The following is a 27,861-nucleotide window of genomic DNA, read 5'->3' on the forward strand; positions in this document are numbered from 1 at the left end:
GTCACTTGTGTTATTCTTTTCTTTGAATAATGTCATGAAGTTCTGCCTTCTTCTGACCATCTTCAAAAACCAGTGAATCACTTAACTGCCTTCAATAAACATCAAGTTTGACATTAAAACTTTAAACTATACTACCTGCATAGTTTATGATATTATATTCCAGTCCTTTGTGCTAGGTGTAGATTTTACATCTGAAGGATATAAAATGTACAAGGGTAAAAAGTATATGAGCCGTGCATGTTGATGTCACACAAAGAGGAGATTTTGTTGTAGACCAACAGCAACTCTGAGACACTGAGAAGCCAAATCATGTTGGCACAGGCCATGAGCTAGACAAAGGATACAAAAAGGACAGCCTCTCCTCAAGCCTATGGGCAGCCACTAACTTTGCAAAAGCAAATTACAACAAAAAACTTATCTAAAGTCTAACATAAACTCCTCTGAATTAAACAGCTGTGATTCTCTGGTTCCAGACCTTTTGTTATAAAATGCAGTAAGATTATTTTTAAAAGTTCTGACTTAGAGGAAGTTCATGATCAGAAAAAGACAGCTACATTTATGCCATAAGTTGTTCTGTGTTTTCACTTGTGTATCTTTTTACTCTTGGCAGTGAAACTGGAAAGCCAGTAGAAGAACCTAACCTCATGAGTGAATGCTAGGAGTAATACAAGATATATGGGAAAAAAAAACCTAACCAAACACTATACCATGATGTCCTTATGCTATTCTTCTTCTAGTAAAACTATATTTTAATAGTTGATAGATTAAAATTCCTTGTTTGTAGTTTACTACAAGTAATTTGAGTCACTGATGAAATAATAAAGGTCAAACCTGAGTAATTAAGTAGCTAGCTACAGTAAGAGTAAATTAAAAACTTATTTTTGGTAGAAGAATCCTTTACTGCATCTGAATACTTTTAAACTTCCTCATCACATTAGTCCACATGTACATTTAGTCCCAATGAGAGTTTATTAGATAGACTTTGTTGTAATCTAGCAGGGAATGTCTTATAAAATTGCTGTTTAGTAACTGTTATCTAAATGGTATTTTAAATAGACTTTTGTGCTGTGTGACCAACAGAAACACATGATATTAACAACATGAGTCACTTTAACTTAATCTTACACACACTCCACACTAATAACAAATACACCAAGATCAATACTAATAAGTGAAGTTTAATTACTTTATTCTTGTCACAAATAATCTTGAGATCCTGGAGTTAAAAGCACTTAGGGCTATATCCAATAAAAGAAATAAAGCAGAATTTAGGTTTGTTTGTCAAAAGTTGTGCTATTGGGAGCCTGAAAAACTCTGATTAGATGCTCCCTGGCTCTGAAAGTAGAGATGCTATAACCCACAGCATCAAAACTGTCTGAAATCTCTGCATCTCTGTACGTAAAGCAGCATCCATACTGGAATTCCACAGCAGAATCGCTTTGGTGATGAAGGCAGCCTGGGAAATTTCTTCTCCTCACTTGCATCTGCTCATTCCTGACCCACAAAAAATATGCCATCCCTTCAGTTGCAAAAATACAACTGTTCATTGGGCTTCATCCTAAGTAGATCCCTTAATTGTCCACACCAAAAATGCTCTCCATCCTCTTTCCTTTCTAAAAGGTTATTTTTAATCTTGGACACTTCAGTGAATTAGTCTTCAGCACAATCCTACAAACACTTGAAGTGTCAAGGCTGGGTGAGGAGTGGGCTGTGGCACAGGGCAGGAGCCAGTGCCTGGGCTGGGCAGGAACCTAAATCAGCTTCACAGCTACAACCAGGATACTAGGACACTCCAGCTATGAACCTCTACATAGCCTGGCACATACCATGTGCCTGAACCTCGATGAGTCTACTAAATAAGCATGCTTTTGCCTACAGCATTCAAAGGGTAGGTGGAAGTCTTGGGTTCCTTTCCCCTCCTGAATACAGTGTTGAAGTATGTTATCCTTCACTTCCTGAAAAAAAACATCCCAATTAGGAGCAGGAGTCATTGTCCTTTGCAGAAAGCAATTCTGGGGCCATTCAGCCATGAGCAAGAGGCAAAAGCAGGGCAAATGTGATGTTGTACTATGGTAGCTAAGTTCACCCATTCACAAAGATATGGGAATTCATATACAACATGGGTGATGTAATGAGTATGGGCCTTCTGCAAGAAAAAGTCACTGTACTTCAGATGAGAATGTACAATATCACTTGAATCTTTCTGATACTAAAAAAAAAGCATTACAGGCTTGCAATGCTATTAGGCCTTCTGAATGAGAAGTTGGAAGCTATTTTTTCTTTACTCTGTCTCTGTATTCCCCTCCCCAGCACTGTTCTCCACAACTGTTCAAATCTTGCTGGAGATCTGGAATGTTACGGGATTCTTTCTCACATCAGGGCTGTTAAGACGGTACTGGCAAAGTGGCAAATTCTCTTCCTTCCCCACCCCTCTGGGTGCTGAACCTTGCATGTTGCAATTCCTTCTCCCACCCACTTCCCTAGAAGACTAGCCACCTGCAGGTCTGCTCTGGATCCTTGTTATATAGCAAGGCACAGAGTAACCAGGTGAAGGAAAGGTTTGCCTCCTTCCTCTCCTCCTCTGGGGAACATGATCAAGAGGGGAAAAGGCACAGACGCAAGCGCTCCACCAATATCCAGGCAGTAAGGTAGTACTGACACCTAATGCTGTCACTAGTATTAGATATCTAATGTAGTGGTATCACTACATCACCCTTAAAGTGTGAGGATAACCTTTTTGTTGGAATACAGGTGAGTCAGGGTCTCATCTAACCATAAATGAATTTAGAAATGCAACAGAAGATGCAATGGCCTCATTGTCACAAATGGGGATAAAAGCTACCTTATGTTTGGATTTGGGTCTGAACAATTTCTGTGCTCATTAACTACGGGTTAGCTAGCATAGATATTTTTTCCCCTTCTCACTGTAAACCGGCAGCCCTGCAAGGATGTGCTGTAAAAGTAATCTTGGTTTATTGAGACCTCGAAACCTCTTCTGACAATGTTATGATTTTCTGTACAGTCTTGCCAAAGGTCACAGAGCTGGGAGTCATGGTTTTTATGCCAGCAAAATCAACATGTTTATGCAGCTGCACATTATCCCCATTTAGTGACAGGAACAATAAGTCATTGACTTGCTGCAGAGTATGGTAAGCTGCTTATTCCTGGAGTTTATGGGCAAAATTCAAGACACTGCATGGTAAAATGTTTGACAAGGCCATTAAAAATCAGAAGTAATTCTGACACTATCAGTGTCATTTTCAATACATATCTCAAATTCTGTAATATCTATTTTTCCTGACCAGAACCAGATGGAAAGATGAGTCTTTTTCCTTTCTCCCTTTTTATTTTCTGCTTGGAAGGGGAAAAAATGTAATTAATCCCCAGCAGATAAACGGACAAACAGGAGAGCTATAATCTACCTCTGAGCTGCACAATGAATTGGCATCTGAATGCTTTTGTTTTGCCATACATCTGGAGTTTAACTTTGGGGAAACTCTTTGAAGACCTAATTGACTTGATTGTGTTTTAATTAAATGAAGGGAAAAAGCTGAAGTTCAGATGTAGGCGGCTGAATGGTAGTTTCCATATGGAACAGCCAATACTGCAAAATGTTAATTGGACCTCCTGCTGGCAATGAGCTAAACAAGATGGGTAGCGGCTACTTCAGAGAGATGCTGGCTGCTGCCCTGAAACAGCCGGAGGGGATCCTCCTGGAATAACTATGGCAGGAACGGATACAACTGCATGAATGCCTCCAGGTTTCTACAAGGATATATGCACAAATGCCTTTTCAGTTGCTGGAGTCAAGCTCACATGCATTTATTCCACATGCCTCCCACATTCCAGTTCTCACTCTCTCACCTATACACCTGGGATTAACTTGCTCACAGCCCAGAAGAGATTGTTCAGCTACCTGCCTCTTAGGTAGGAAGCCGTGCAAGACACTGGTCCCCAGAAAGTAAGGGGACCTTACATTGGCTTCTTACACTACCTTACACAAGGTGCAGTAAATAGAAGTGTTAACTTTAGGGGTTGAGACATGCTTGCTGCTTCACTGGGGTAAAGCACAAAGGGCCTCTTTGCTTTAGTTACCTTAAGTGTTGTTCTGGGTTTTTTTTTCTGGTCACTATAACCACACCAACTTAAGTGCTCTTGGTTGCTTTGTCAAGTTACAGGTTATAACATTATCAGATTAGTTACTGCAAAATGTCTCTTGCTAATGCAACCCAAATGGCAGATGACGCACTTGTAATGTGCAGCTTCAGAGTTACTTCACAGTATGTTTTTTACTCCCATTGGGTTAATTCTAAGAAAAAAAAAAAAAAGCACAAAGTTTTAGGGCACTCTGTAGAGAGACTGGAAATACCACAAGCAATACAGATAGACAGGGCTACCCAGCCTAACTACATTACACTTCTCACACAGGAACCTTGTGCAGACAAGCAGAGCTCTTGTCTGCTACATCTACCCTGGCGTGTGAGCTGGAGGGACTGTGGAGTGCATTAAACACTGCAGTTACACCTCTGCAATCACACCACCTCTCTTCTGACCTGTTTTTGTGTTAAAACATACAAAGGATGTTCTTCAGGTCTGAATAAAAATAAGGACCTGGTCTTATGCTTGCAATATGCCCACAAGCATGTGTTTGCAAATTAATTATTTACATTTTGGCATCATGCAGTCCTTATTAGAACACCTGCATGATTTCCTCTTCCTCTTCAATTAAATATTTACTTCCATCCTTTTGGCTTCCTACAAAACCAGTAAGTGAACATTTAGCAACCTGTATTATACAGGTTTGAAAGCGATCTGGGCGAAACTCTTCTTGCTACCTCCTCTCTGACCTGAACACAGCTGGCTCTGACCAGAAGGATGCAGGTTGCTTGCTCTTTTTTTCTCAATTCCAATACTTTAGCAGAAAGCAGCAAATGGAAAATTTCCAGACAGTTACATTTTCCAGATATATGAGACATCAGGTCAAATTCTGGGTCCAAGCAATTTCTCCACAAAAACTGGGGAAAAAAAATAATCCACACATTGTAACAGAGATGTAGGAGGATAGAAAACCCAACAACAACTAAAAGCACTGTACATAAAAGAGAAACTGAACCACTTTGAGCTGAGAATTGAAAATTCATGATTCTTGTGTCAGAATATTGAGGAATAAATCTCCTTGGAATACAATGGTATAGATTTCTATTTATAGCTAAAAACCTTTCTGGATAATTCCGTAATTCCACCTAGAAGTAAGTTGCATGTACTCATCTTGTTAAACTCTGTACTGATATTTTTAAAAAGTCACATTCTGAAAACCAGAACTGCAGGACTAGAAATCTTTCCTTACTGACTGTTCTTGGCTTAGCCTTAATAGAGGGGAGAAAAAATAACTATAATAAGTTTACAACAAATATTTTTAGCTACAGGCAAGTGGCAGAACTTCCCAGCAGATACTGGCTAAAACTGTGAAAATTAACTCAAGTGAGCACATGGACCCTCTCCTGTATTGTAATAAACATGAATTAAAAGAAAACATTTCTGTGATAACTGATAGGTATTAATACTGATGCCAAGATGAAACTGAATGAGGTGTGTTAACAGGGAAGGCTCTAGTTCTGTTCCCATTTCTCCGCTAGCAGCAAAGTAACTCTCCATCTGCCCCAAATGGGCCAGGAACCCCGGGATGTCCTGTCCTAGCAGCAGCAGCACCCACTGAAGCACAGATAGGTGAGGGACGATCCCCAGCGTTGGCTCATCCCAACAGGAGAGGTGATGATAGGTATGCTATGTCAGTGCCCTACAGGAACGTCCCAACCCAGGCAGTCCCAGAAACTTGACAGGATAAGAAACACAGTCCACAGAAATTTGGGGAAAACTGAAGGACACAAGGTGAATGCAAACCGTGGCATTTTAGGAGCCCATTTGCCTTCAGAGAGGGAACTAGCACACCCTCAGATGGCCCTACTTGCTATCTGAGTCAAAAACCTAGCAAAACAGCCAAAGCACGGCCAAAGTTACTATGGGCTCTATCTAGCTACTCTCCTCAACATACTGTGCCATGACCATTTGTGAGGCTGCACTTGATCACTGCAGTGAGCCAGAAGAAAAATAACATTTTGTCTAGGCTTTTAAAACTGAGGTAGTTCTTACCACTGACACAGGAGATTCAGTCTGCTGTATCAGTGGTTTGGCTGACCAGGCTGAGCTGGGTGGCATGCCATGAAGCTGAGGCAGGAAAAGAAAAAGAGGGGATGGAGGCAAAAATTGGGAAGAGATAGAGAATTTCTGCCATGAAATCGGCACCTGAGCTTACTGCCAGTGGATGTGAGAGCTGCACCTCACAGCAGCACATCCCAACCCTCCCACCTCAACCCCATTCACCACATGTTAGCAGCATGGGAGCTAGCTAACACCGCTAGCTATTTTCCTCTTCTGCACAATGAGCAACCTGGTCTAGTGGGAGATGTCAATGACCGTAGCAGGGGGGATGGAACTAGATGATCCTAAAGGTCTCTTCCGACCCAAACCATTGTATGATTCTATGACGGAAACTGAGGAAGGACTAATCTCTCCATATCCCACCCCATCCTATCCCATTCCATCCCACCACAACTCATTCCAGACCACACAGTACACTTGCTAAATACAATTCTGCATGAACATTACACATACGCTTTCCCCTGTAGTATTACCATCTTTCACAATTAATGTGTTTATACATCTAAGAGCAGGTTTGGTTTTGTGGGCTTCCATCCCAATGCTTACTTGTATTTAAGTACTATAACAAGGAGCTCTTGATCTACAAGTGTCAGAACATTTGCACAAAAGAACCTTTAGGAGCAATTTGATCAGTCGTGTAATTAAATCCCCTGTTACAGGACAGTCAGGAGCTTGTGCTGCCTTTAAAAAGTGACATTTTATTTTATACTGGCACCACTTCACACCTTTTTTCTACTACAGGAAACAGCATATTGCACTGGTTCAAATGTGTGTAAGTCAAACCTGAAGCAAATAGTTTCTGTTTGCAGCCCTGCTGGCCTCAGAACCCCACTGGGGAGGTCAAAGACACTTTTAAATCCAACCAGCAAATTTCTGAGTGTTGCTGTCATTGCAAATGTTTGTACAAGCTATTAGATCTTCAGTTTTTGTAGAGAAAACCATGTGCATTTTTAAGTTCAGTTTTTAGCTGCCTTTAAAATGTTTGTCTTTGTTGCTAGATACCAGCTTGGATAAACAATAATAAAACTCCAACATGCTCAGAAGAAACTATTAATGATTGAACACAGCTCCTCCTCTCAGTCAAAATGCCAACTTCAAAACCACAGCTTGCAAAAATTGTTCATATCACTCTGTACCTACAATATCACAACTCTGAATGCCGCCTAAGTCATCTTCTCTGCTATGAGGAAATGGGGGTTGCCAAGCTGCAGCTGACTTTTATTCCGCATCATGTTTCATTACTCGCTCCATCCCTGGCCGCACAGCAAACAGTTGTTTTATTCCCTGTATCTTGTTCTTTATTAGGGCCAGGGTGGGGAAAATCAGGCACAAGCTGACATATTTGTCAGCCCAGCTGCTCTTCCTTTGCCAATTTAAACTTGGATGCTTAGAGGCATGTTTGTGTAAAAGAACAGGTCTGTGTGCAATTTGTGATGGGATTCAGTTATCCTCTGAAAACCAGTGTGTTCCCTTTCTTACACAATGAAGAAACAGTAATTCCATCAGGCAAGCTGGTGGCAATGTAAATCACTACAGCAAACCCCAGTGGAATTAAAGTACTATCTTCATGCAGATTTAAAGGCTGTATTCATACACATTTTAGATCACATTTTTTCCATCGAATCAGTGTTTACAGAAGTGAGACACAGATAATCAAAAAGCTTTGGTTGGAACAAATTGCGAATAAGAAAGCTGCTCCCCTTTGTCTCATTGCACTGGGATGATATGCTGGGAGACTGCCCTGTTTGCAACATGGAGGTGGGGCTGGAAACCAAGATCCTACTTCCCTGTGGAAGAACCAGCAGAGCTCTCCTTTTAGGGCAAGCCACTAGCCCAGGACTAACCAAAACATGAAGACCTCCTCGGAGAGAAAAGGGGTAAAGAAAAGGGTGAGGAGACATCTCGTTGTAAGAGAAGACACTGAGAATACACTCTTCTTCCCTTAGGGGAAAACAACTGCTCTGCAAGAGCATCATCAACATGGCAGATACATAATTGATACCCTCCTTTCCACTTGCTTGTTTCATGCTATAGTTGATGTCCCCACTTCTTCTCTGTTCATTGTTAATAATGAATGACTGTATTACTGCAGTGCTTAAGTGGGCTGGTCATAGATCAGGACAAGATTTTTGCGACAACAGCTGTACAAACAAAAACCATAAAGACTGTTCTTGCTCCAGCTCTAAGTATAAAACGAAAGAGAACAGTTTGAACAACAGATTTCTGATTTTTCATTGCCACCTGCTCAGCTGTTGCGTTTTTAAGACTTTTTTAGTACATATGATTTTGTTTGTAGCATGTCCTTTTCTCATACCTCTCATTCAGACATTGCATATAAAATACATTCTTGTCACCTGCAGGCTAAAAGAAAATGCCAACTTGAACTTCTATGTGCCACTTTAAACTGAATTGTTTCAGCTGGAGCTGGATGTGCATTCCTTGAACTGGAAAGCAACTACCCACAGAAGAATTACCAGACCCCATCTTCTACATCCCCAATGAATTTTAGTGCAATACTATCACAGAGCCTAACAATATTCATTCAGTACTTAGCTTCAGCACACATTGTTAATTACAGTTTCAAATGGTGCCAGAGGTGATGCCTGATTGCCTGACTTGAAGATCTGAGCCCAGCCAGCTATGTCAGGATGCACTACTGCAGTGTGGTGTCTGGGAACACATTTCCTTTCCTTTCCTTTTCCTACTGATCCAGGTGCAGTTGGGAGTTAGCAGTCATTGTAGCCTAATGAGAAATTTTAAGTCTTCCAACCATCGCTAAGATGCACTCAACCTTGTCCTGCATCAGATAGTATACTGATTTATTTACTTTGTACACCCAATAGAGATGTCGAGAATAATTTAGCCTTCTTTACCCAGGCTGATGCTGACAGAGGTCACTCCTGCTGTATGGAATGACACACTTCACTGTATTTTGTATTTTCATAAAGTGCCTTTTAAGCCAACCAGTTTTCAGTAAGACTTTTTTTTCAATTATCCCTTATGGGTGCAGGGGTAAACTAGGCTACACGGCCCTTGAGTAACCACCAGCCAGAATGCAAATGAAAACATGAAAATTGTTTGCTTTAAAAATCGAATGAAATTGAAGCCATTCTCGCAACTATTAGGATTTCATTCATGCTATATTTATTTGGATTCTGTGGTATCTTTGTGAGTGCCATGACCATGCTCATACAGATGAGCTGAACACAAAAGCTTTCGGAATTAGCCATATGCTTAGAAGTGCCATAGTAAAAACTTGATGAAAAAAGGTGATGCAAAAAGCCTGAATATGACTGGCAAGCCCTGTGACTATTGCTAGCAGCTCCAAGCAGCACTGGAAATTCAAAATCCTCCGAGTAAGTATGTACAGCACCAGGGTTCCCTAAATTCATCTTTAGCTTTATTTAAGCTGAGTAAAGTTTTCTTTTTTAAACCACTACCAAATGTTTTCCTAGAGAGGGAACATTATGTGATGGAGCACTTGCCTGTTCCCAGCAGTCCCTGAGAAAGTGAGCCATCCCTTAGGAAAGCCCACAGGAGTATTTTAGAAATTCCTACTGGTGGTTTCTGCCTGTCCCAACACTTCTGCTCTTATCCTGGGCTTACTGTAAATCACTCAGCAGCTGATGTAACCAATAAGGGAGAGTAAAGGCTAATCATCTGCTCATTTAATAATAAACTGATACATGGATAGAGTCTCCCACAAAGGAATGAGCAAACACTGTTTCCACTGACCGTGTTCCCATAAGGGCTTTCTCTGAACCTTTGCCTAGAGGCAGCCCATCCTGGCAGCCCGGGCTCACTTAGGTCCCTGCTTTTACTGCTCAGCGGCCTCCAAAACAGCATCATTGCAGGGACCAAAAGAGGTAAAAGAAAGCAGAGAGCCCATGGATAGATGTTCATGTCCCTGTTCTGGTGGGTTCTGGTTGAATGCTGTAACGCTGGCCTGGCAACTAGGAGCTGAACCTAGCCTCCAAGCACATCTGCAAGGCATAACATCGTCACAGGCAGCCCCCAGTGCCCTTTCAACTGGGTGATTTGAAGCCCCTTCAACTCCAACCTCAACTGAAGGCGCACAGGGCTTTCCTGTGATCCCCAGCAATTTACCTCCCCAGAAAATACCTCCTGAAAAATTCTCTTTGCCATGCTGAGCAAAGTGCTGCACAACTCCCTCTCCAGGGAAACATTCTTTGTGTAAGAGCAGGTTTTGAAACAGAAAGAGGTTAACAATTATTCATTAAAAGAGTGCTTTCAAGCAGCTTACAAACAAATGACAGCAGCTTTTCTGAGCTTAGGGGAGTGGTTGTGACATTTTGGAAATTAAAAGAAGTGATAAAGGGCTCAGTCACTTCCTTGCCTCAAAAAGGGTTTATAATTTCCCCTAAACTTCCCTCCCATTCCTGACAGCATTCAAGTACTCAGCACACGTATTCAACATTTTAAACCCTATGCTCCCTTTTTCTCCCAGCTGAATGCTGAGCTCTGGGAGGGAGTGCCAATTTTCACCGCAGAAGGGACCCAAAAAGGTATCACAACATCACACCACACAGCTCCCGCCCTGGGCAAACATTGCCCACACGTGGCAGCCACTGGACTGATGGCAGCCCTATGTAGTGGACTTGTTATTTCCACTACACACAGAAGATGCATAAGGACATCACTGGCTAGTCATACTGAACCCATCACATGCGGTGCTCACACAAGGTTTTTCAGAGAAAAAGCTGAAACCATGATAAAAACATGTAGAAGTCACATAATTAAAATTGAACATTTCTGTATTTGGTAGGAGGTTTTCTGTATATCAATACAGACGTATAATACAAGGAATGTAGGTAAGCACAACAGCACAGCCTGACTCCCGTTAGAAAAATTTACTAGAAAAGCATCATGAACTAGAAAAGCATCAATGAATATTTTCTTGTTCCAGAAGGAATAAAATTAAAATCAATCATTAACTGGCTTTTTTGTTGTTTAATTCCTCTGTAAGATCAAGAATAATATACTAAACTTGAACAGCAGAGGCATGCATGATGTAACTAACTCAAAGGTCTTTTGGCAAACCTTATGACATTTCATGCATTTATGAACAGTGGTGAATGGGAACCAGTGCTATAAGAATTTTCACTTAAACCAAAACTCAGAAGGTTCAGCTTTGTCAACTGACATATCCCCATAACACCAGGGCCCATAGGAACAGGGACATTTTAAAGGCTACCGTGTAGGATTCGGACAGGCATCAGCATGAGAAGCCCGGCTGAGCACCCAGGCAGTGACCCACTGTAAGACAGCCCCCACCAGAGAGGTTCAGTGACACTGGAGCAGCCCGTTGGAGGGTAGAGTGCACGGATTTCGTCAGGTCCCAGGGAAAATATGATCCTATTTCAGGTAACACCACCTCTGAAGAGGATGAGGAACCTTCATATGTCATGTCAAAGCTTCCAATCCAAACAGCCTCCTTCCTACCAAGCCCCGTCACCAACACTGCCTTCCCACTCCAGTCGTCCCAAATGTTAACTTTAAACTTCTGTCTTCTAATCCATTTAGGAATCAAAGGTTTGAGTGGAAAAGAATAATGCATTACTACAGTACATACATTTTCTTTTCTCCAGAGCTAAATGTACAGTGGCAGAATACGGTCCTTGCTGTGCTTCAGTCAAGCTGTTGAAGAGAATGCAATCAATTTTATATGGTCAAAGTACTTCTTTGGGGTGTACCTGGATGTTGTTTTTGTAAGTACAAAACTACTTGCCAGTAGAAACAGGTGAGTAATCAGTGGTGGAAGGTGGTAACTAAAAATGGTGGAAGGACAGTAATGGTGGAAGGACAGTAACTAAAAACATTAGTGTAGGTTTTTATGCAAGGAAAGGTTTGAATTGTAAAGAAATACACAGAGCAAGACAAAAGAAGTCCTTTAGATTTGCAAGTTTTCCCCACATTGACATCTGGGCATGCAAGTGAGTGCCTAAACCAGAAAGAATGGTCTCCCTGCTGGTATATTTTTTTATGAGATGGAACTACCTGGTATTTATTTGTTTTTAAGAAATGGCTAATTTAATCAGCAGTGCTGCATCTGTTCTTCCTCCCTCTCCCCTCACTCTTACATAGAATTTACTTCATAGAGAGTAAAAAATTAAACTGAAAGAAAGAAACCTCTAGCCCCATATATACAGAGGGAGTATCAATACTGGGGGTGGGGTGTGGTATAAAAAACAACTGGTCTGTGCCACCAGACACTTCTGTGCTCAGTAGTGCTCAGTTCTGCCCCAAAACATGCCCTCAAATTAAAAACAGGCTGCCAAATGTGCTAAAGAGTAGCATTCCTATCCAGGAACTGTCAGGGTGCAATGATGTTATCTGCTAAACCACAGGCAGGGGCTGAGGACACTTGTCTCCTCACAAAGCTAAAGGATGAATTAGGTGCAGCAGCGGGTTAGCTCACTGTCTCCAGCTGTATTCCTCCACCATGGTGAGCGTGCTTAATGAAGGACTTCACTTTTCATATATAGATTATTTTTTTTGTTCATCTCCTCTTTGGGGATATTTCTTGCTGTGTTTTTCTTCTGTGGTTGAGAAAACCCTGAATGCACTGTAGGCTGAGCAACAAGGACAGATGTTTTCTCTACAAACAGATCCTGTAAGAACAGCGGGTTGAAAGGCACAAATACAAAAATCCATGGCCTGACGTTGTTCATTTGTGCTCAGTTATTTCCTTGGTCTGTGGCTTTTAGGTCTGTGGCAAGGTAAGGAGGTCATAATATTAAATTATCACACAAGACTGCTCTCAGGACTGACCAGTGCTCACGGAAGAGCTCAGAGCTGGGAGACACGAACCCCTCCTGCTCATGTCAGGGTGATAAGCCATTAGTCTTACATGCTGATGGATTTTGCACTGAAGCAGCTGAGAAAGGCTTGCATGTTAGCAGAGCTGAGCTGCAGGAGAGTGGTAACTTCTGCCTAAGGGAAGGAAAACATCACTGTGCCCATCTTCAGCCACTGCAGCCTTTTCCAAACTAATAATCAATCTATGCATTATACATAGCATGCAGTGCTATACACCAAATTTTGTGTCCAGCTTCTGCTAACTATAGAAACCTGCAGTCATGAACCCTTGCTTAATGGTTTAAAAATGTATTGAAAATAATGCTTAGCACTTTGTAATGGCCTAGCTCTGTATTCTCAAGGGTTTTTTTTTCATCTATCATAGATGACAGCTAGAAAGGTACATTCTTTTTTCCTCTTCTCCTTTCAAAAAGACATGCTCCTAGAGATACAACACTGACATTAAATACTTTTCTCTTCAACACGTCTTTTACTCTGCATTTCAAACTAAGCTAGAGAGTGTCCAGGTGCGCTACATGCTTTAGAAGCAAACTGTTTGTCTTACTGGGTCTGCCTGAAATATGCTCTCCTCCTCTTCTCCTCCCCTGCCTCCAGTAATGATGGGAAAATCAAATCAGCAGGAGGACCAGTGCCAGAGTGGAGTTAAGAAAGAGGTGCTGCTGCATGTGTCCAAGATACTTGTATTTTTCAGGTCCCTGTGAATTCCCCCGAACTTTCCAACAAAAACTTTCTTCCTCTCTTCAGAACCATGTTCCCTCTATAACACAACACAGTTACATGATGGTATTATCCAACAAAAGGGTTTAAAAGCCGAGCATCACAGTCACGTAGCTTCTGCAATGCTTTATAGTTAACATCTCTCTCCGTTTCCTGCTGGCTCATGTTCTGCTACTCTCTGACTTTGTCTTCAAACTACAGACCATTTTTCATTTCTGTTTGGTCCTGGTCCAGCTCCTGACAAGCTGGCTTTATCCACAGTCTTAGTTGTCCATTTTATTGTTCACTCCCTTGAACATACAGGCTCTTTCACGTCCCACCGTGAAGCCTTATGTATTTCTTCTATGCCCCAGTTCCACGTGTCAAAAGCAGCAATACTGAAGTAAGAAACAACAGCATTTTCTTCCCAAGAAATCAAATCTGGTGTCTTCTTTTAAGAGTCACACTAGCTTTCTAAAGCTTTTCATGTCAGGAATTCAAGCACAGGAACAACTCTGCAATTAGTGCAATTGTTTTGAACCACATACAGATTTTTAATATGAATTACTAATAATAACATTTTTCTTCTTTTTATCAATCAGTTGAACAATGCATCAAAAGAGGTGAACCACACATGGGGGTATAATGTGTAGGGCAGGAAAGCCACTACACCCTTTTCTGTATCAACATAAAAGAGGCCAGATTAGCAGTGCACTAGAACACTGCTTCACATTTGCAGAACAAGAGTATTCCTAGCATCCATGCCAAAACCAACACTTCCTTCCCCTCAGAAATGCAACAAATCTATAAAACTCCAAGAACAAACCAGTAATCTTCAGACACATTGAATGAATTTACAGGAAAGGAAATGTGCAGCCAGTTTCAAATTATTATCAATGAAATAAATTATAACACATTATATATGTATAATTTAAACATGTACAATTTCTTGGCAATGAACTGTTTGGGTTTTTTTTTTTCTCTCCTCGCAACACAGCTAGTATCCAAAAATCACTTGCAACTAGCTTACAACAACTTTAAGTGGTAACGTGACTAAGACTACTTGACTGTATCCCCCTGAGTCTGCGTTTCATAAGAACGCAATAGAAGTGTCATTTCTTTGTTGATTCATCCAGGATCAAGGAGGGGAGGGCTGGGAGAAGAGGGGAAAAAAAAAGCCCAAGTTTTCAGTCTGGGTGACTTTATAATGCTTGTTATGGCATGAATGCTGCAGGTAAGTGGATCTCTGCTGGTTATAAGCAAGGAAAGCAACTGTGAGAAACCAGTCTGTCTCTCACTATTCATGGTCACACCAGGTTTTTAACTCAAGATGCTGCTGCTTTGAACTTCACTGGTTTGGTGCCTGAGCATTAGAAATCTCTGTGCATCCCTTAGATAGTAGAAGCAGGAGATCTCCAAGCCGTGCTGAGGCTTATCAGGGCCTCATGGGCAAACGCTTATTAGGAGTATCTCCAGCATCTCACTCTCAACACTACCAGCAGAAACTGATGTGGGGCATGGCCAGACATAACCTGTCACGTAACAGCATTGTGACTCTTCCATCAACTGCTGTGCCTTTTGGCATCCATGCAACAACACACACTGACTCAGACTGTATCACCAGGGGCTGCAACCTGCTGAGGATGCAGACACCAACACTAGTGCACACTGCTGGCTTCCCAGCTCTTGGTTTGAGAGGGAAAATCACTTGTGCACCTTATTGCAGCAGGCTGAGCTGGAGTGCAAGCCCAGCTTCCATTGCTGTGTTTTGTTTCTTCAACATGCCATCCTACTCAGTACCAGGCTGCCCTTCTCTCAAGTTTCCTGGGTATTCAGGCTCAATTTCACTCATGACAAGTGCTATTTTACTTAGTTCAGTTGGCTACCAAACAGAAGCTGGGATCCAAATTGTTTTCTGTTGCCTACCATAAAGCCATGCAAGCAGAAGGCAAGGAGAAGGGCCCTGCCATCTTCAGCAGAAAAGGTCAAGCAAAATGACAGTAATTTTAGAGTGCAAAGTTCTGTGTTGCAAACCTCAGAAATACAGTCAGGGGTGGCAAATTCCCAGTCTGCCTCTAAATCTTGTCAGCAGTAATTTAAACTGAAAACACAGATTATATGATCGCAGTGAAAACATCAAGTTTCATGGCCTATCACAGCTATTCTGATTGTGTAAATTACCTAATTAGCTTAAATAAATAAACATTAGAGATTGTCCAGACTTTTCATTAATTATTTCTAGACTGTAAGCTATGTGACTTGTTCAAACACAGCAGTGATAGCCCAGGCTTAAAAGCTTAACCAGCATCTGAGGTCTCTGGACCATTCTCAGGCTTTTACTGGGCAACACATTAAAACATTCAGATCCAGAAAACACAAAAAGGCTTAAATAATACTGAAAGGAGGATGGTCCACCCACATGACCAGGCTTTGCTGATGGTTTGGGCAGCTGATCAGAGTGAAGACGTCTTGTAACACTAAAATGAAACCCCCCCACATTCTGAGGGGCGAGGGATGCAGGCTGATCTTTGGGAACAGAACTGGTTTTACTCACACACTCAAATGTTAGGACAGCTGTATCACAGTCTAACTCCACTCAGCAAACATCACTCTAATTCATAAGAAAACAAGGCAGGAATCAGAGAAGGCAGCACACCCCTTGCTGTTTACATCTTCTCATATAAAACTTCATTTTCACAAAACTGTCATTGATACGGGATTCGGTATTGATACTCCTATTCGCCAAGTAACAAAGTGCTACCACAGTTCTACAGTATTATATAGAAAAGTGTTAACCAACGTATACTTAGTCAAACCTTTATCAATACAAAACTGTCAGCAAGTCATTATCTTCCCATTTTTTTCCCAGTTTACTCACATGCAACCTGACAGCATACCCAAACATACAATGGTGGAGCAACCTAGATACTCATTTCTTCATAGCTTTCCCCCCACACACACTTACACTGATCATCACAGCTGTTCAAAGCAGTGAGATAACATAAAGGTAAATAAGACTTTAGCTTTTGACAGAGACCTTATTTCCAAGAGCCTGAAAACCATGTCAGGGAGAGAAGAAATTCATTCCTATGCAGTGATCTTGATAAAGCCTGCAAGAAACTCAAGTCTTAAATCAAATTTCCTAATAATGAGTCTCCACATAATGAGCAGAGGTAATTGCTTTGTCTGTGCAGACTGTTAGTGCAAACCACTCTGTGGACTGCAAATAAGCAAGGTTAAATTGATCCACATATTGTAATAATTAAATCCAGACCAAAATAGGGAAAAAAAAACCAAAAAGACCCCAAACAAACAAAACCAAAAGAAAGGACATCCCCATGATTCTGGTCAGAAACAGTGTGAAAACAGTCCATTTTCACACCCTACATCACCTGGATGTTCACAGTGACCTCCCTACCTAGTTCCTACTGAACCATTTCTATCTTACAGCACTGCAGAAAACAGCAGACTCTGAAGCCCCACTATAATTTTACATTTGCCCCAAAATACACTTAACAGCCTAGGGGTTGTAGAGGTCACATAAGGGAAGATATAAATTACTCAGATTAGTTCTTTGCCTTTGATTTTGTTTTGGGAACATAAAATCTGAAGAACCCTCACTGTCTGCCTACCTCCCCTGCTGATGGTTTGTACTCATATTTCCTTTCTCTTCCTTCTTCAGTTTTGCACATATTTTTAACTTCAAAATCTTTGTGTGGCTTGAAACCAGACCTGACCGAGGGCCTCTGAGCATCATGGGCAAACTGAATTCTGTCTACTCAGGGATACAGACTATACTGAACTGCCTCCTTCCTTGATGACATACGCCTATGCCCTGGCTGCTGTCTCCAGCAGTTGGCCTCGCTCTCTGGGGTCTGCCAGGGGCAAAACAGACCAGAGCCACCACTGCCTGTTAGTAGAGACATTTTATGGTCACCAGCAAGCTACCTGCTCTCCTTTTCCCTATGCCTCTGCCCTGCCCAGACCTACTTGAATGAAAATCCTTTCCTATCAGAAAAAGCAGGATCAGGAATCCCTCTTATGTCAACTGGAGAACACAATGAACGGACACTTCTTAAAGTTCTCCATATGGAGCTGAATGGCAGCTGGTTGGGGTATTTCTGTGGGTGAGAAACATTTTCTTAGCCGTTGTTAAAATTTAGATACAATGGGCACAAATAAGTTCTGGAAGCAGACTGTTTGCTTAAGTATTTTTTAAAAATCCACCAGTGATTGACCCCAGGCATTAAGTGCACTCTAGATTTTTTATTCATCATCATTATGATGAATACTTTGCCCAGGGAAGCAGGGAAGCTGTGAATGCTCCATCCCTGGCACTGTTCAAGGCCAGGTTGGGCAGAGCCTTGGTTGAGATGGTTTAGCGTGAGCTGTCCCTGACCATGGCAGGGCGGTTGGAACCAGATGATCTTAAGGTCCTTTCCAACTCTAACTATTCTATGATTCCATGATTATATTTTAAGACAATAAACCAAAGTGAAAAATCCAAACACAGCACTGATTCAGAATCATTTTTAAGCAATGTTATTGTTTCATTTTTTAAATCTCAAAAAGCATCAGTGTCCAAAATGAATAAGAGAGAACTTTAAGTAGGTAAAAACATGAAGAATGACAGAAATGTTCAAGTCTCTTCCGCTTTTAACAAGCAGGACTGTGATACAGCTCACTTATGTGGATTTGGGAGCTCTTTGGTTTCCTCCTGACCTTGTCTTAGGTGCTGTCCTGCCTCCTTGCACTCAGTTTTCCCAGTTAAATTAAGAAATACTATAAAAAAAGACTGAAAATCATTTTGAAATCTGTATCAGAAAACACCACCTAAGGACAAGGCAGTATTACCCAGGAGCAATAAGAAAGCCAAAGAAGAGGATCTAGGAAGGATCCAAGCTGATCCAAGAGGTGGCTGAGAACCAATGGAGAGGAATCAGTTGTCAGTGGGGCTTAGCACAGGGGGCTCAGGAAGAAACAAGGTCTCCTGTCAGCCTTTAATCTGGGGGAAGTATCGGGGTGGTCATCTGAGAAGATAACCCTACACAAACCCAGACAGCCCATGGGGCTCTGCACCCTGCCCACACTGACCTCCTGGGAGCCAGCTCTCCTCGTCCTCATGGCACATGAGGAAGCTGATGATTAACACTGCAAACAGGTGATTAGCGACTACCAAATTTCAGTGTGTGAGGGCATCTCAGCCAGCAGGTCCGACATGAAAGGTCACATACTCTGGCAGCTAAATGAGGGGAATCCCTGCTCACTTTTGAAGCAGCCTCAGCCCTAGAAGAGGTGAGATACTGAACCGAGACCTGTTGAGTCTTTATTGTCACACACAAATGTTCCTGTGGTTCACATGCAGTTCCTGTGGTGTGGCTGGTCCTCCATATCCTCACAAGATCTCTGCTCTCTGCCATGATCCTTAGCCAAGGCTCAGATTGCAGCCTCCTCTGTAGTGAGTTACTGCTGCAGCTGAGGAGCTCAGTCTGGACCAACTGGCAGCAACTGCTATGGCAGCAGGGGCACAGTTTTACTCTGGCAGATCACAAATGACACAGCAGCACCCATGACACAATGTAAGCATGTTATATTTAAAAGTGTGTACTACTTTTCCTCTATAAATAGTGATTCATCCCATATGCCCACACTTGGACCCCCATCAACAGCAAAAATCAGCATCATGGTTTTGGGTGCCAAGATCTACACTTTCAGCAGTCGCTATTCGTTTTGATATTTCAGCTCAAGATAAACAAGGACCAAGTTTTTAAAGAGCTCTTGTATTTCCCACTAGTAGAAGGTAAATTTGTGACTACCCATTCTATCGGAAAACATAGGCTTTTTATGCCTTTGACTAGGTTTCCAAAATATCCACCCCATCAGCCAAAAGACTGAGGCAAGTTGCCTGTTTAACCAAATGATGGAGCTGCCACAATTGTAGCCCCATCTGACAACATTAGAATGGTAGAATGAGGAAAGAGTTTCCCATGTCAAAAATTCACAAAACCTGCAAAGTTTTGGATGTAAATTTAGCAGCAACTGAAACAGAACTCCCTTTGCATTGTATTTACAACTCTTCCATAACATACAAAAGCATAAGGGCGAGGGGGGGGGGTGTGTGTGCTGTGAAATAAGATTCTCAATGCAGTATTACAAGGGTTCAACCTCAAAGGCCCCAGCCAATTTAACCCTTGGGAAAAAATCAGAAAGATGAATGTTTCTGCCCAGAATGTCCTCTGTGGCTGTGGACAACTCATTCAGCGTTTCACATCAAATAGGACTTGACATTTCATCTCAGTATCTTTGCTCTTCATTCTTTCAAGTCCACCAATAAGCTGAAATGACCAGCTAGCAGGTGTGTTGTGAATAGCTCACCACACCTATAAATGCTTTGAGATGACCTTCTGTAAAGTGCAATGATGTCAAAGTTCTTCCACTTTTGAAAGGAAGAGAAGCTGGAGGAGAAACATCAAATTCATTTTTAAACTCATTAAGAATTATAACTGCAAGGGCTTGTCTGCACATTCAGATTTGTAGCGCACTGAGTCAGGATAAGAATTTAAGTCTATGGTTGAGTATCTCCGCATCCAGCTCCTCAGAACAGAAGTGCTTGCTCCAGAAGGAGCACCCTCAATGAGGCTCACATGTAGCTACTACCAAAGAGCACTACTGGAATAACTTCTCTTCCTAGACACTCCTGAAACTGTTGTACTGACAAACAATTAGTTTGTCTACCAACACCTGGAGCTGCTCCAAACAAATACAGTTTTAATTTCAGGATTACTCAAGTTGCCCAAGGTTGCCCAGTTAGGGTAATCACAACTCCTTTGCACAGACACAGGTGAAGCTGCTGTTCCCTTGTCAATGAACAGGAAATCCCATAGAGCCGAGAGAGATGAAAAAGAGCAGTCTGAGAAACATACTCACTTCTGACCTATGAGAATCATTTCACCGAGTGCCAAGGTCAACAAACAACAGGATCCTACCAGTGACTGCTTTCATCTCATGGGAGGAGCTTGGTGGGAAACGGTTTTCCTGTGCTGTCCAAGTACATTTTCACATCCTTAAAAAACTCTGGGTCTGTAATAGGATGAAACACAAGCCTGACAATTTGTGCTCTGTTTCTGTAAAATGTATATGATGAGAGGAACTCCCCCCACCCCACCCTAGTGAAAACAGGCCCATGGTGTATGTACTTGGCACTTCAGGTCAGCACAGGGCTCTGACCCCAGGCTTCAACTGCTGAGCACTCTGACCATCGGGGCAAGAGGTTCCTGAGAGACTTCTCCTTTGCAGCTTGTCCTTCCCTACCAGATACCCTCTGCTGCACTCTGCAGACTCCATGCTGAACTGCCTGACCTCTTCCTAGGAGCATTGGTCAGTCTGTTTTTACTGCAAGTTTCATTCCCGACAAGGCACCGCTATTCAAGAAACAACAAAAATCTTTTTTCACCTAACTTTTAAAAGTTATCTTTCCAATACGCTGATCATGCTTCCACTTGAGGACTTGGCTTTCCCAGTACTGTGGCTGGTACTGAACTACCCAAGAACAAATTCAAAAAGACTGAAAAAAGTGCACAGCTCTGCTGCCCTTTGATAAGCTGTATATCAGAAAGCAGAAGTGCCAGCCTTTGCACACAATGGCCGATAACCCCCAAAAGCACTGAACTCCAGTCAATGAATGAGGACAGAACATGTTAATCAAGTCTTGCCAGGCGTGGGAAAATCACAGAAGAGGAAGGAAGATGAACAAGGGCAGCATGCACTCCTCCTTTTCCACGTATCTATACTCTCTATGCTGTTTTCCCAAGCTTCTCTCATGATCACTGTTCACATTTGCTAACCATGACAAATAACAACAAGCTTTAGAAAATTAGCTAAATGACTGAAAAGCTGGAAGAGCAAAGAAGCAAAGTATTGCCTGGTGGGTGTCCACAGCAGCTAAGATGTGCTTTGCCCCTCATGTATGGCTCATGGCTATGGGAGATGATTAAAGCTCTGATCCTCCTGTCCAAAATACTTCAACACCCCTCACCCGCAGCTGATGGCAAACTCTAACGCAACAGCATTGCTACTAAAGAAAGTTCCAATTGGGCATGAAAATCCAGTTCTTCCTCTCTTTATAGGCCCTCTAATCCACCTAGTATGAGTACATTTGCCCAGTGGAGAAGGACTTGGAGTTTTTATGGTTAGACCTCAGTCTTGCACTTAACCCAATGGGGAAGTGTCATTAGGACCTTGGTCTGTTTCAGTACTCCAGTACATATTTCCCTTTGCAAGAGTAAAATTTCTTAAAGCCAGCAGGACATTGGCTGGGGCTCATACTGAGTATTGTGTTATCCTTTATTTCAGGTTCCTGCATCAAACAATGCTCACCTTATCAGCCCACCCAAAGGCCCTGTGATGATTTACTATGTGATGCCATCCCCATGCACAGCCAACAGCCTGCAGCAGCACAGCAAGGATCAGAGGGCAGGATCTGAGCCCGCACATGCTGGCATGGCTAGGGGAAAAACAAGGGAGCAAACAGGCAAGTAACTTCTCACAGCTGCTTTTGTGTGGCTCACTGGGGATCTGAATGCACTATTGATTCCTCAGCACTAAAACAGATTTGTAGCCCCTGCATGTGCAAGACAGGGATCTCCTTCAACTCTAATCTCTAGCAGCTGTCAAAGACTTAAATGGCTTGTAGTTGGCTGGCATACCAAAATCAGTGAAGATTTTAGGCCTACTCATTCTCCTGCCCTGGTAAGAGCTGGACCCTAACCCCAAACTTCATAGCGTATTAAGCCTTCAGACCATACCGGCACAGCAGACTAGAGAAAGTAAATTACTGCCCCCCCAAGGATCCATGCCACCCAAAAACCTACCTACCCTGTGGCTTCTTGTTAAGGATACACTCTCCCAACAATTTCAACAGGGCTGTATGTGTAGTGGGACTGTTCTGTGAAGCCTCCTGGAGGCACCACCAGTGTGTCATCACAAGTACAGTGCTCTTACAATGGTGATAACTACAATTTACTTTGCAATACTGCGGCAACATCACCATAACTTACATCTTCAGATAAAAGTCTCTTATTGCTCCTCATTGAAAACACTGATTACAGTTGGGAAAGAATTCAAGGGTGACTTTTTTCTTTCAGGTGAAACTAGAAATCCTGTGCAATAATTGTCCATTAGCATTCTGATGAGGGAACGCAGAGACCACAGCTATGGTTAGTAAAGATAAGTGTGTGTGTGTCTCCCCCCCCTTCCCAGGCAAATCTCCTCACAATGGAGTCTGCACATAAGAATTTAGATACATTTTTGTACAGGAAGTTTAACAAAGACTTTTAACCAGTCCATCTGTTTCCCTACATCTGTTTCCAAACACCTACCTTGACATAATTCCAATGCTGGCTGAAACCTTCAACGGGATGGTGAAATTTACTGGGAATGGTCAGATTTCTCTTTTATGCGATGTTTGGCAGGAGAAGAAATCATGCAAGATTTTGACTGGGGTGGATGACTGGGAAGTTGCACTGCTGGCAACATAATGGAGCTTCTCTGAAAATATTGTTACTAAAACTATTCTTTGAAACACCAGCAAAGAAAAAGAAGAGGGGAAACCAAAAGTTTGTTGTGCTGTCTCCTATTTGGCAATACATTTTCCTATTAACAGCAACAAGCAAATTAAGAACAACGTTCAGCCTTCAGAATTAAAATCTACAACAGGATTTGCTTATTTTTTTTTTAATGGATACAAAGGAAACAGGCAGTGAAGAAAAACATGCGTGCAGTGACATTTTCACAGGAAACTTCAATCCTCGCTGGAGTTAATTTAAATTCTACATCCTATTATTGTGGGAAGAGTTTTTCAGTAACTAAAACACACCGGGTTATCCTAACATGCCTCCAAACTGCATTCCAAGTAGTTCGTACTATCTTCAGAACGCTGTAAACAGCTCGGGATGCTTTACGGGGGGGGAGTTCCACTCACACGCTATTTATTTATTTTCAATAGTGTGCTTACACACAGAACGTCCTGGAGCCAAAAGCAACCAGATGGGCGGGTTACTAGCGGCGCTGCCGGGCGAGGTGCCAGAGCTCCTTTCCTTCCCCCTCTTTTTACCCTCGATCCATACTTATTTATTTATTAAAGAGGAAAAGAAGCCCCAAGCCCCCCGGCGAGCTGGGGGCACCGCGGAGCTGCCGAGCCGCGAGGGCAGCGCAGGAACCGGCCGCGTCTCCCCCGGCACCATCCCCACGGCGGCCCGAGGGAAAAGGCGGGCGGCGACCGCAGCGCTCCTGGGAGCCCGGGCACAGTAACCCGGCCCGGGACTGCGATCTTCCCCTACGGCTGGCCCACCGCCGCCGGGAGCTCCCCGTCCTCGCCTTGCCGAGCCCCGGAGGAGCCCAGCCGCGCTGTCCCGCCCGCCGGAGCCCCCCCGGTACTCACCGCCTGCCGGCTCGGGCAGCGTGGAGACCGAGGTCTGCCCCATGGCTTAGCCGGGAGGGCGATCACACCTCCCTCCGGGCGCGCAGCCTCCGCCGCGGCTGTCCCCGAGGGGCCATCGCACTTTCCGCTGGGCCAGCACTCCCGGCCGCGCAGCCCGCCGGCTGGCGGGGCCCGGCTGCGGGCCGACGGCTGCCTGTCATACCGCCGCGCTGCCGGGCCGCCGGTCGGAGCGGGGCCACGGCAGCAAAGCCGCGCCCCCCCGCCCCGCGCCTTCTCGCCCCGCCCTGCCCGGCGGCAGCGGTCTGTGCTGTGCTGCGCTCCTCTCCACGCCGTTCCCTGCCAGGGTTTCTGCTGCAAGACCGCGGTGCGGGAGGGACCGTGAAAGTCCTTAATGAGCAAGAAAATAAAACTAATAAGAAACCCCTCTCTTAATTATACGGAAATTGGAAAAGCCGGTGCTTAACCCGCGAGTCCCCGCTTAACACTGCCGCCCTCCGAAGCCCAAAACGTTAGTCCAGGTATCACATTATTTCCAGCCCTTCTCATCCCCTCGGAAGGTAGAGCGAAAACCTGTGGCAGCTGTAGGCAATGATCCCATCGAAGGCTCTTCTTCTCTGGGAGCAGTTTTCAGGGCTTTGCTACAGTCACAACTGGAAAGGGAACGCTTGGGCCAGGCAGCCCCCGGGGCCAATACCAGCCCTTCTTAGCTGTGATAGAGGTCTGAGGAAGAGTCTGACCCTCGCCTTCCTCACAGGTGCATGCTCTTGTTTCTTTTGCAAGAAAGAAGATAACCTAAGACAGTAGCACCCAGACAGCACTCTGCCATAACAAGTGACAAGAAGGGACATAATAAATTGGATAATCTGATGGGGAAGATAGGGAGAAATAGAGATTGTGCACAAGCGCAAAAGGAACAAAGTTGTTTTTTTTTTTTTTTTGCTAGGGTTTTTAAATGCATAACTGAGACCTAAGCAGTGATACAGACTCAATGTTGGAGCAGATAACTGCTACCAACGATGGAAAAAACCCAACCAAAACTAACAAATAACCAACAAAAACTCAAGTGCCTAATAGCTGTTAACGTGTGGTATCTAGAAACAAGCTGGGAGATGCATATACATCACAGGAAGACACTCAAGGCTCATCTAAAGAACATGATGCCCATCCCTGGAAGTGTTAAAGGCCAGGTTGGTTGGGCCTTTGAGCAACCTGGTCTAGTGGAAGATGTCTCTGCAGGGGGTTGGAACTATATGATCATTAAGGTCCCTTCAAACACACACCTTTCTATGATCCTATGATTTGTTAGCAAGGCATATGGTGAAATAACTATGGTTTTGACTAGTGTGTAAATCCTAGAGGGGTTAGCTGAGGAGATTTCTGACCCACTGATCTTTGTATGTGTTGGTCCTATGGTGACATCTGAAGAGATGGAGAATTGTATTAGTGTGAGGCTGACACTCAGGAAGCAAAAGGAGTGCCACAAGTAAGTGCAGTCTAAGTGGCCTGGCATCCATTATAGGCAGAAGAGATGCAGTCATCAACTAATACATGGTGAATAGAGAACACCATAACTAATGCTAATCTTCATGGGTTTTTTAAAAATCAGGTCTTTGTAAACAGGACTTTTTTTTCCTTGTTTTATATGATCACACATCAAATTGCCAGAGGTACAGGCTTGAGCATAAGACTTATGGTAGGTACTTGATTTAGTAAGAGAGCAAAAGTGAGGACAACACAAAGTTAAAAAAGCACAAGCAGATGAAGAACTAAATGAAAAGCAGATCAACTGTCCAAGTAGCACTAACATTTAATGAGGGCGTTTCTGCTGGGGAGCTGCAGGGAGGCTCTTCAGTGTTTTCATCAGCAATCTAGAGCAGTATTATTTCAAACAGCTTTAAAAGACTAAATAAATCACCACCAGCAGCAATTTTAGATGGAGTAAATATTACCAGAGTAATAATGAGGACAAGGCAGCCACAGAGTTATATGGATTATTTAATGAACTCAGCTCTTTCAAACAAGTAACTTTAATAGGGTCAAAAGAACTAAAAAAAAAAAACACAGACAAGTGAATGGGGTGAATAACAGAAGCACCAGGGGGAGCTGAGGCAAAGGTAGATGGTCTACCCAAGAAAAGGCTTTCAGACAGGTGGCATGTTGAACAACTGATTTCTGTCACTTATTTCGCAGGAGAGGTTTTTTGCATCCATTTCCCACATTAATTTTTCTTAGCTTGAAACTTATTTTTGAAAGGTTTGTTTTGAGCAACTCAAGTTACCACTTTGGCATCCCTTGTAAACAGGAACATAAAAGTGTTCCTGTCTGTCTCCAGTGAATCTCATTAATTTTATCAAAGGAATTTGTGTTCCCCTGCCACATAAAAGCCAAGTTTACAATGCAAAAGTACATATCATCTGTCTGCAAAGATTCCTGTGAAGTTATAAACTCCTCAAGGTCGATTTGTAAGCTGATAAAATGGGTATAGTTATCACATCCTCCAGTGTAGTTGAATTAGTTGCCAATTTCTTTTAGTTTGGTTGCTGGGTTGGTTTGGTGTTTTTAATTCCTAAGTTAACTGACTTAGTGGTGACTCCCTTTCATGTTTTCTCTGCAGCCACCTCATTTTTAAGTGTCCTGTCTTCATACAGCAGCAATGCTTAGTGGTATGTTGCAGAGTTAATTAGATATGGTTTCTGCTGTAGAACGCAGGGAACGGCAGTTTTAGTAGGGAGCATAAATGTCAATTCATAGCACTAACAGATTACAGGCAATGTGCTGTATAGAATAAGAAAATGAATTTTCTGCTTCTAAAAGTTTACCCAAAAGAGCAGCTTGTAAACAAGTTATAATTTATTTGAATTAGAAAATTTAAAGGTCTTATTAAGGGGATTTTTATTAATGACAGACAAGATACTGGGAACATCCAACACTGTCATAACAGATTCTTTATTCAGTTTTGTAAAATGGGCAAAAATGTGAATTCCCTGAAGAGAGACTATGAATTGAATGCATAAGATAGTACTGGTCAATACAACAGTTATGTCTCTTTCAGCTTTATTTCTGCCATCAAGATGCAAAGGGTCAATGTACACATCTCAGACTACTCACAGTCACTAATGATCATTAAATTAGAAAAATAAAAAGCACTTTTCTGCTTAGATGCTGCTATTTAAGCCATTTGATTAAAGAATTCAGCTTATGAATCACCAATGAGATGCCATGAACCCTGAAGGCATCTACCAAAATGTGACCTATGAGAGAAACTGGACTATGGAAAGCAAAGGCATATTACATTTCTTGTATGTAGAGCTATATTTATGTAACCGCCTTCACACAAGGAGGGATTCTAGCATCCTACTGACATTCCAATACAAGCACTCACACAAAATACAGTTAGTATTCGGTTATGACATGAGCAAACACAAGCAAGAACCTAAGTAATTTTTTTAGTCATGGGTCACACTAAGGTTTGTGATAGTGACATTGAATTTGTACCTTCCTGTAGAGAACTTGCATTTACATAGGATAAGACTTTGGGGAGGGTGATAACAAAATCAGTTTGTTTGCTTAAGACCAGAACATCAGCTGTGGTTGCACTAATTCTGTGTTCTGGGAAATGCAGTTCTTAAACAGGTGCTGTCTAAATAAAATCACAGGCTGTATTAATG

The 27,861-nt window shown here is 42.7% G+C and overlaps 1 protein-coding gene across 6 annotated transcripts in view; it reads right to left on the bottom strand.

The window, feature by feature from the left end:
• PHACTR2 (phosphatase and actin regulator 2) overlaps window positions 1-27,861 on the bottom strand; it is a 137,926-nt gene that overhangs the window by 55,459 nt on the left and 54,606 nt on the right. The window contains exon 1 of one of the 6 annotated variants that reach the window (XM_062640806.1): window positions 24,194-24,403. The exons of the other annotated variants lie outside the window; for them this stretch is intronic. Coding sequence (XP_062496790.1) covers window positions 24,194-24,236 — 43 coding nt within the window. The 5' untranslated portion in view covers window positions 24,237-24,403. Of the gene's footprint in view, window positions 1-24,193; window positions 24,404-27,861 lie in introns of those variants that run through there. 6 annotated transcript variants of the gene reach the window in all.

Source organism: Pezoporus occidentalis, unplaced genomic scaffold, assembly GCF_034315485.1.
Source record: "Pezoporus occidentalis ecotype Australia unplaced genomic scaffold, CSIRO_AGI_Poc_V1 ctg67, whole genome shotgun sequence".
NCBI lineage: Eukaryota > Metazoa > Chordata > Aves > Psittaciformes > Psittacidae > Pezoporus > Pezoporus occidentalis.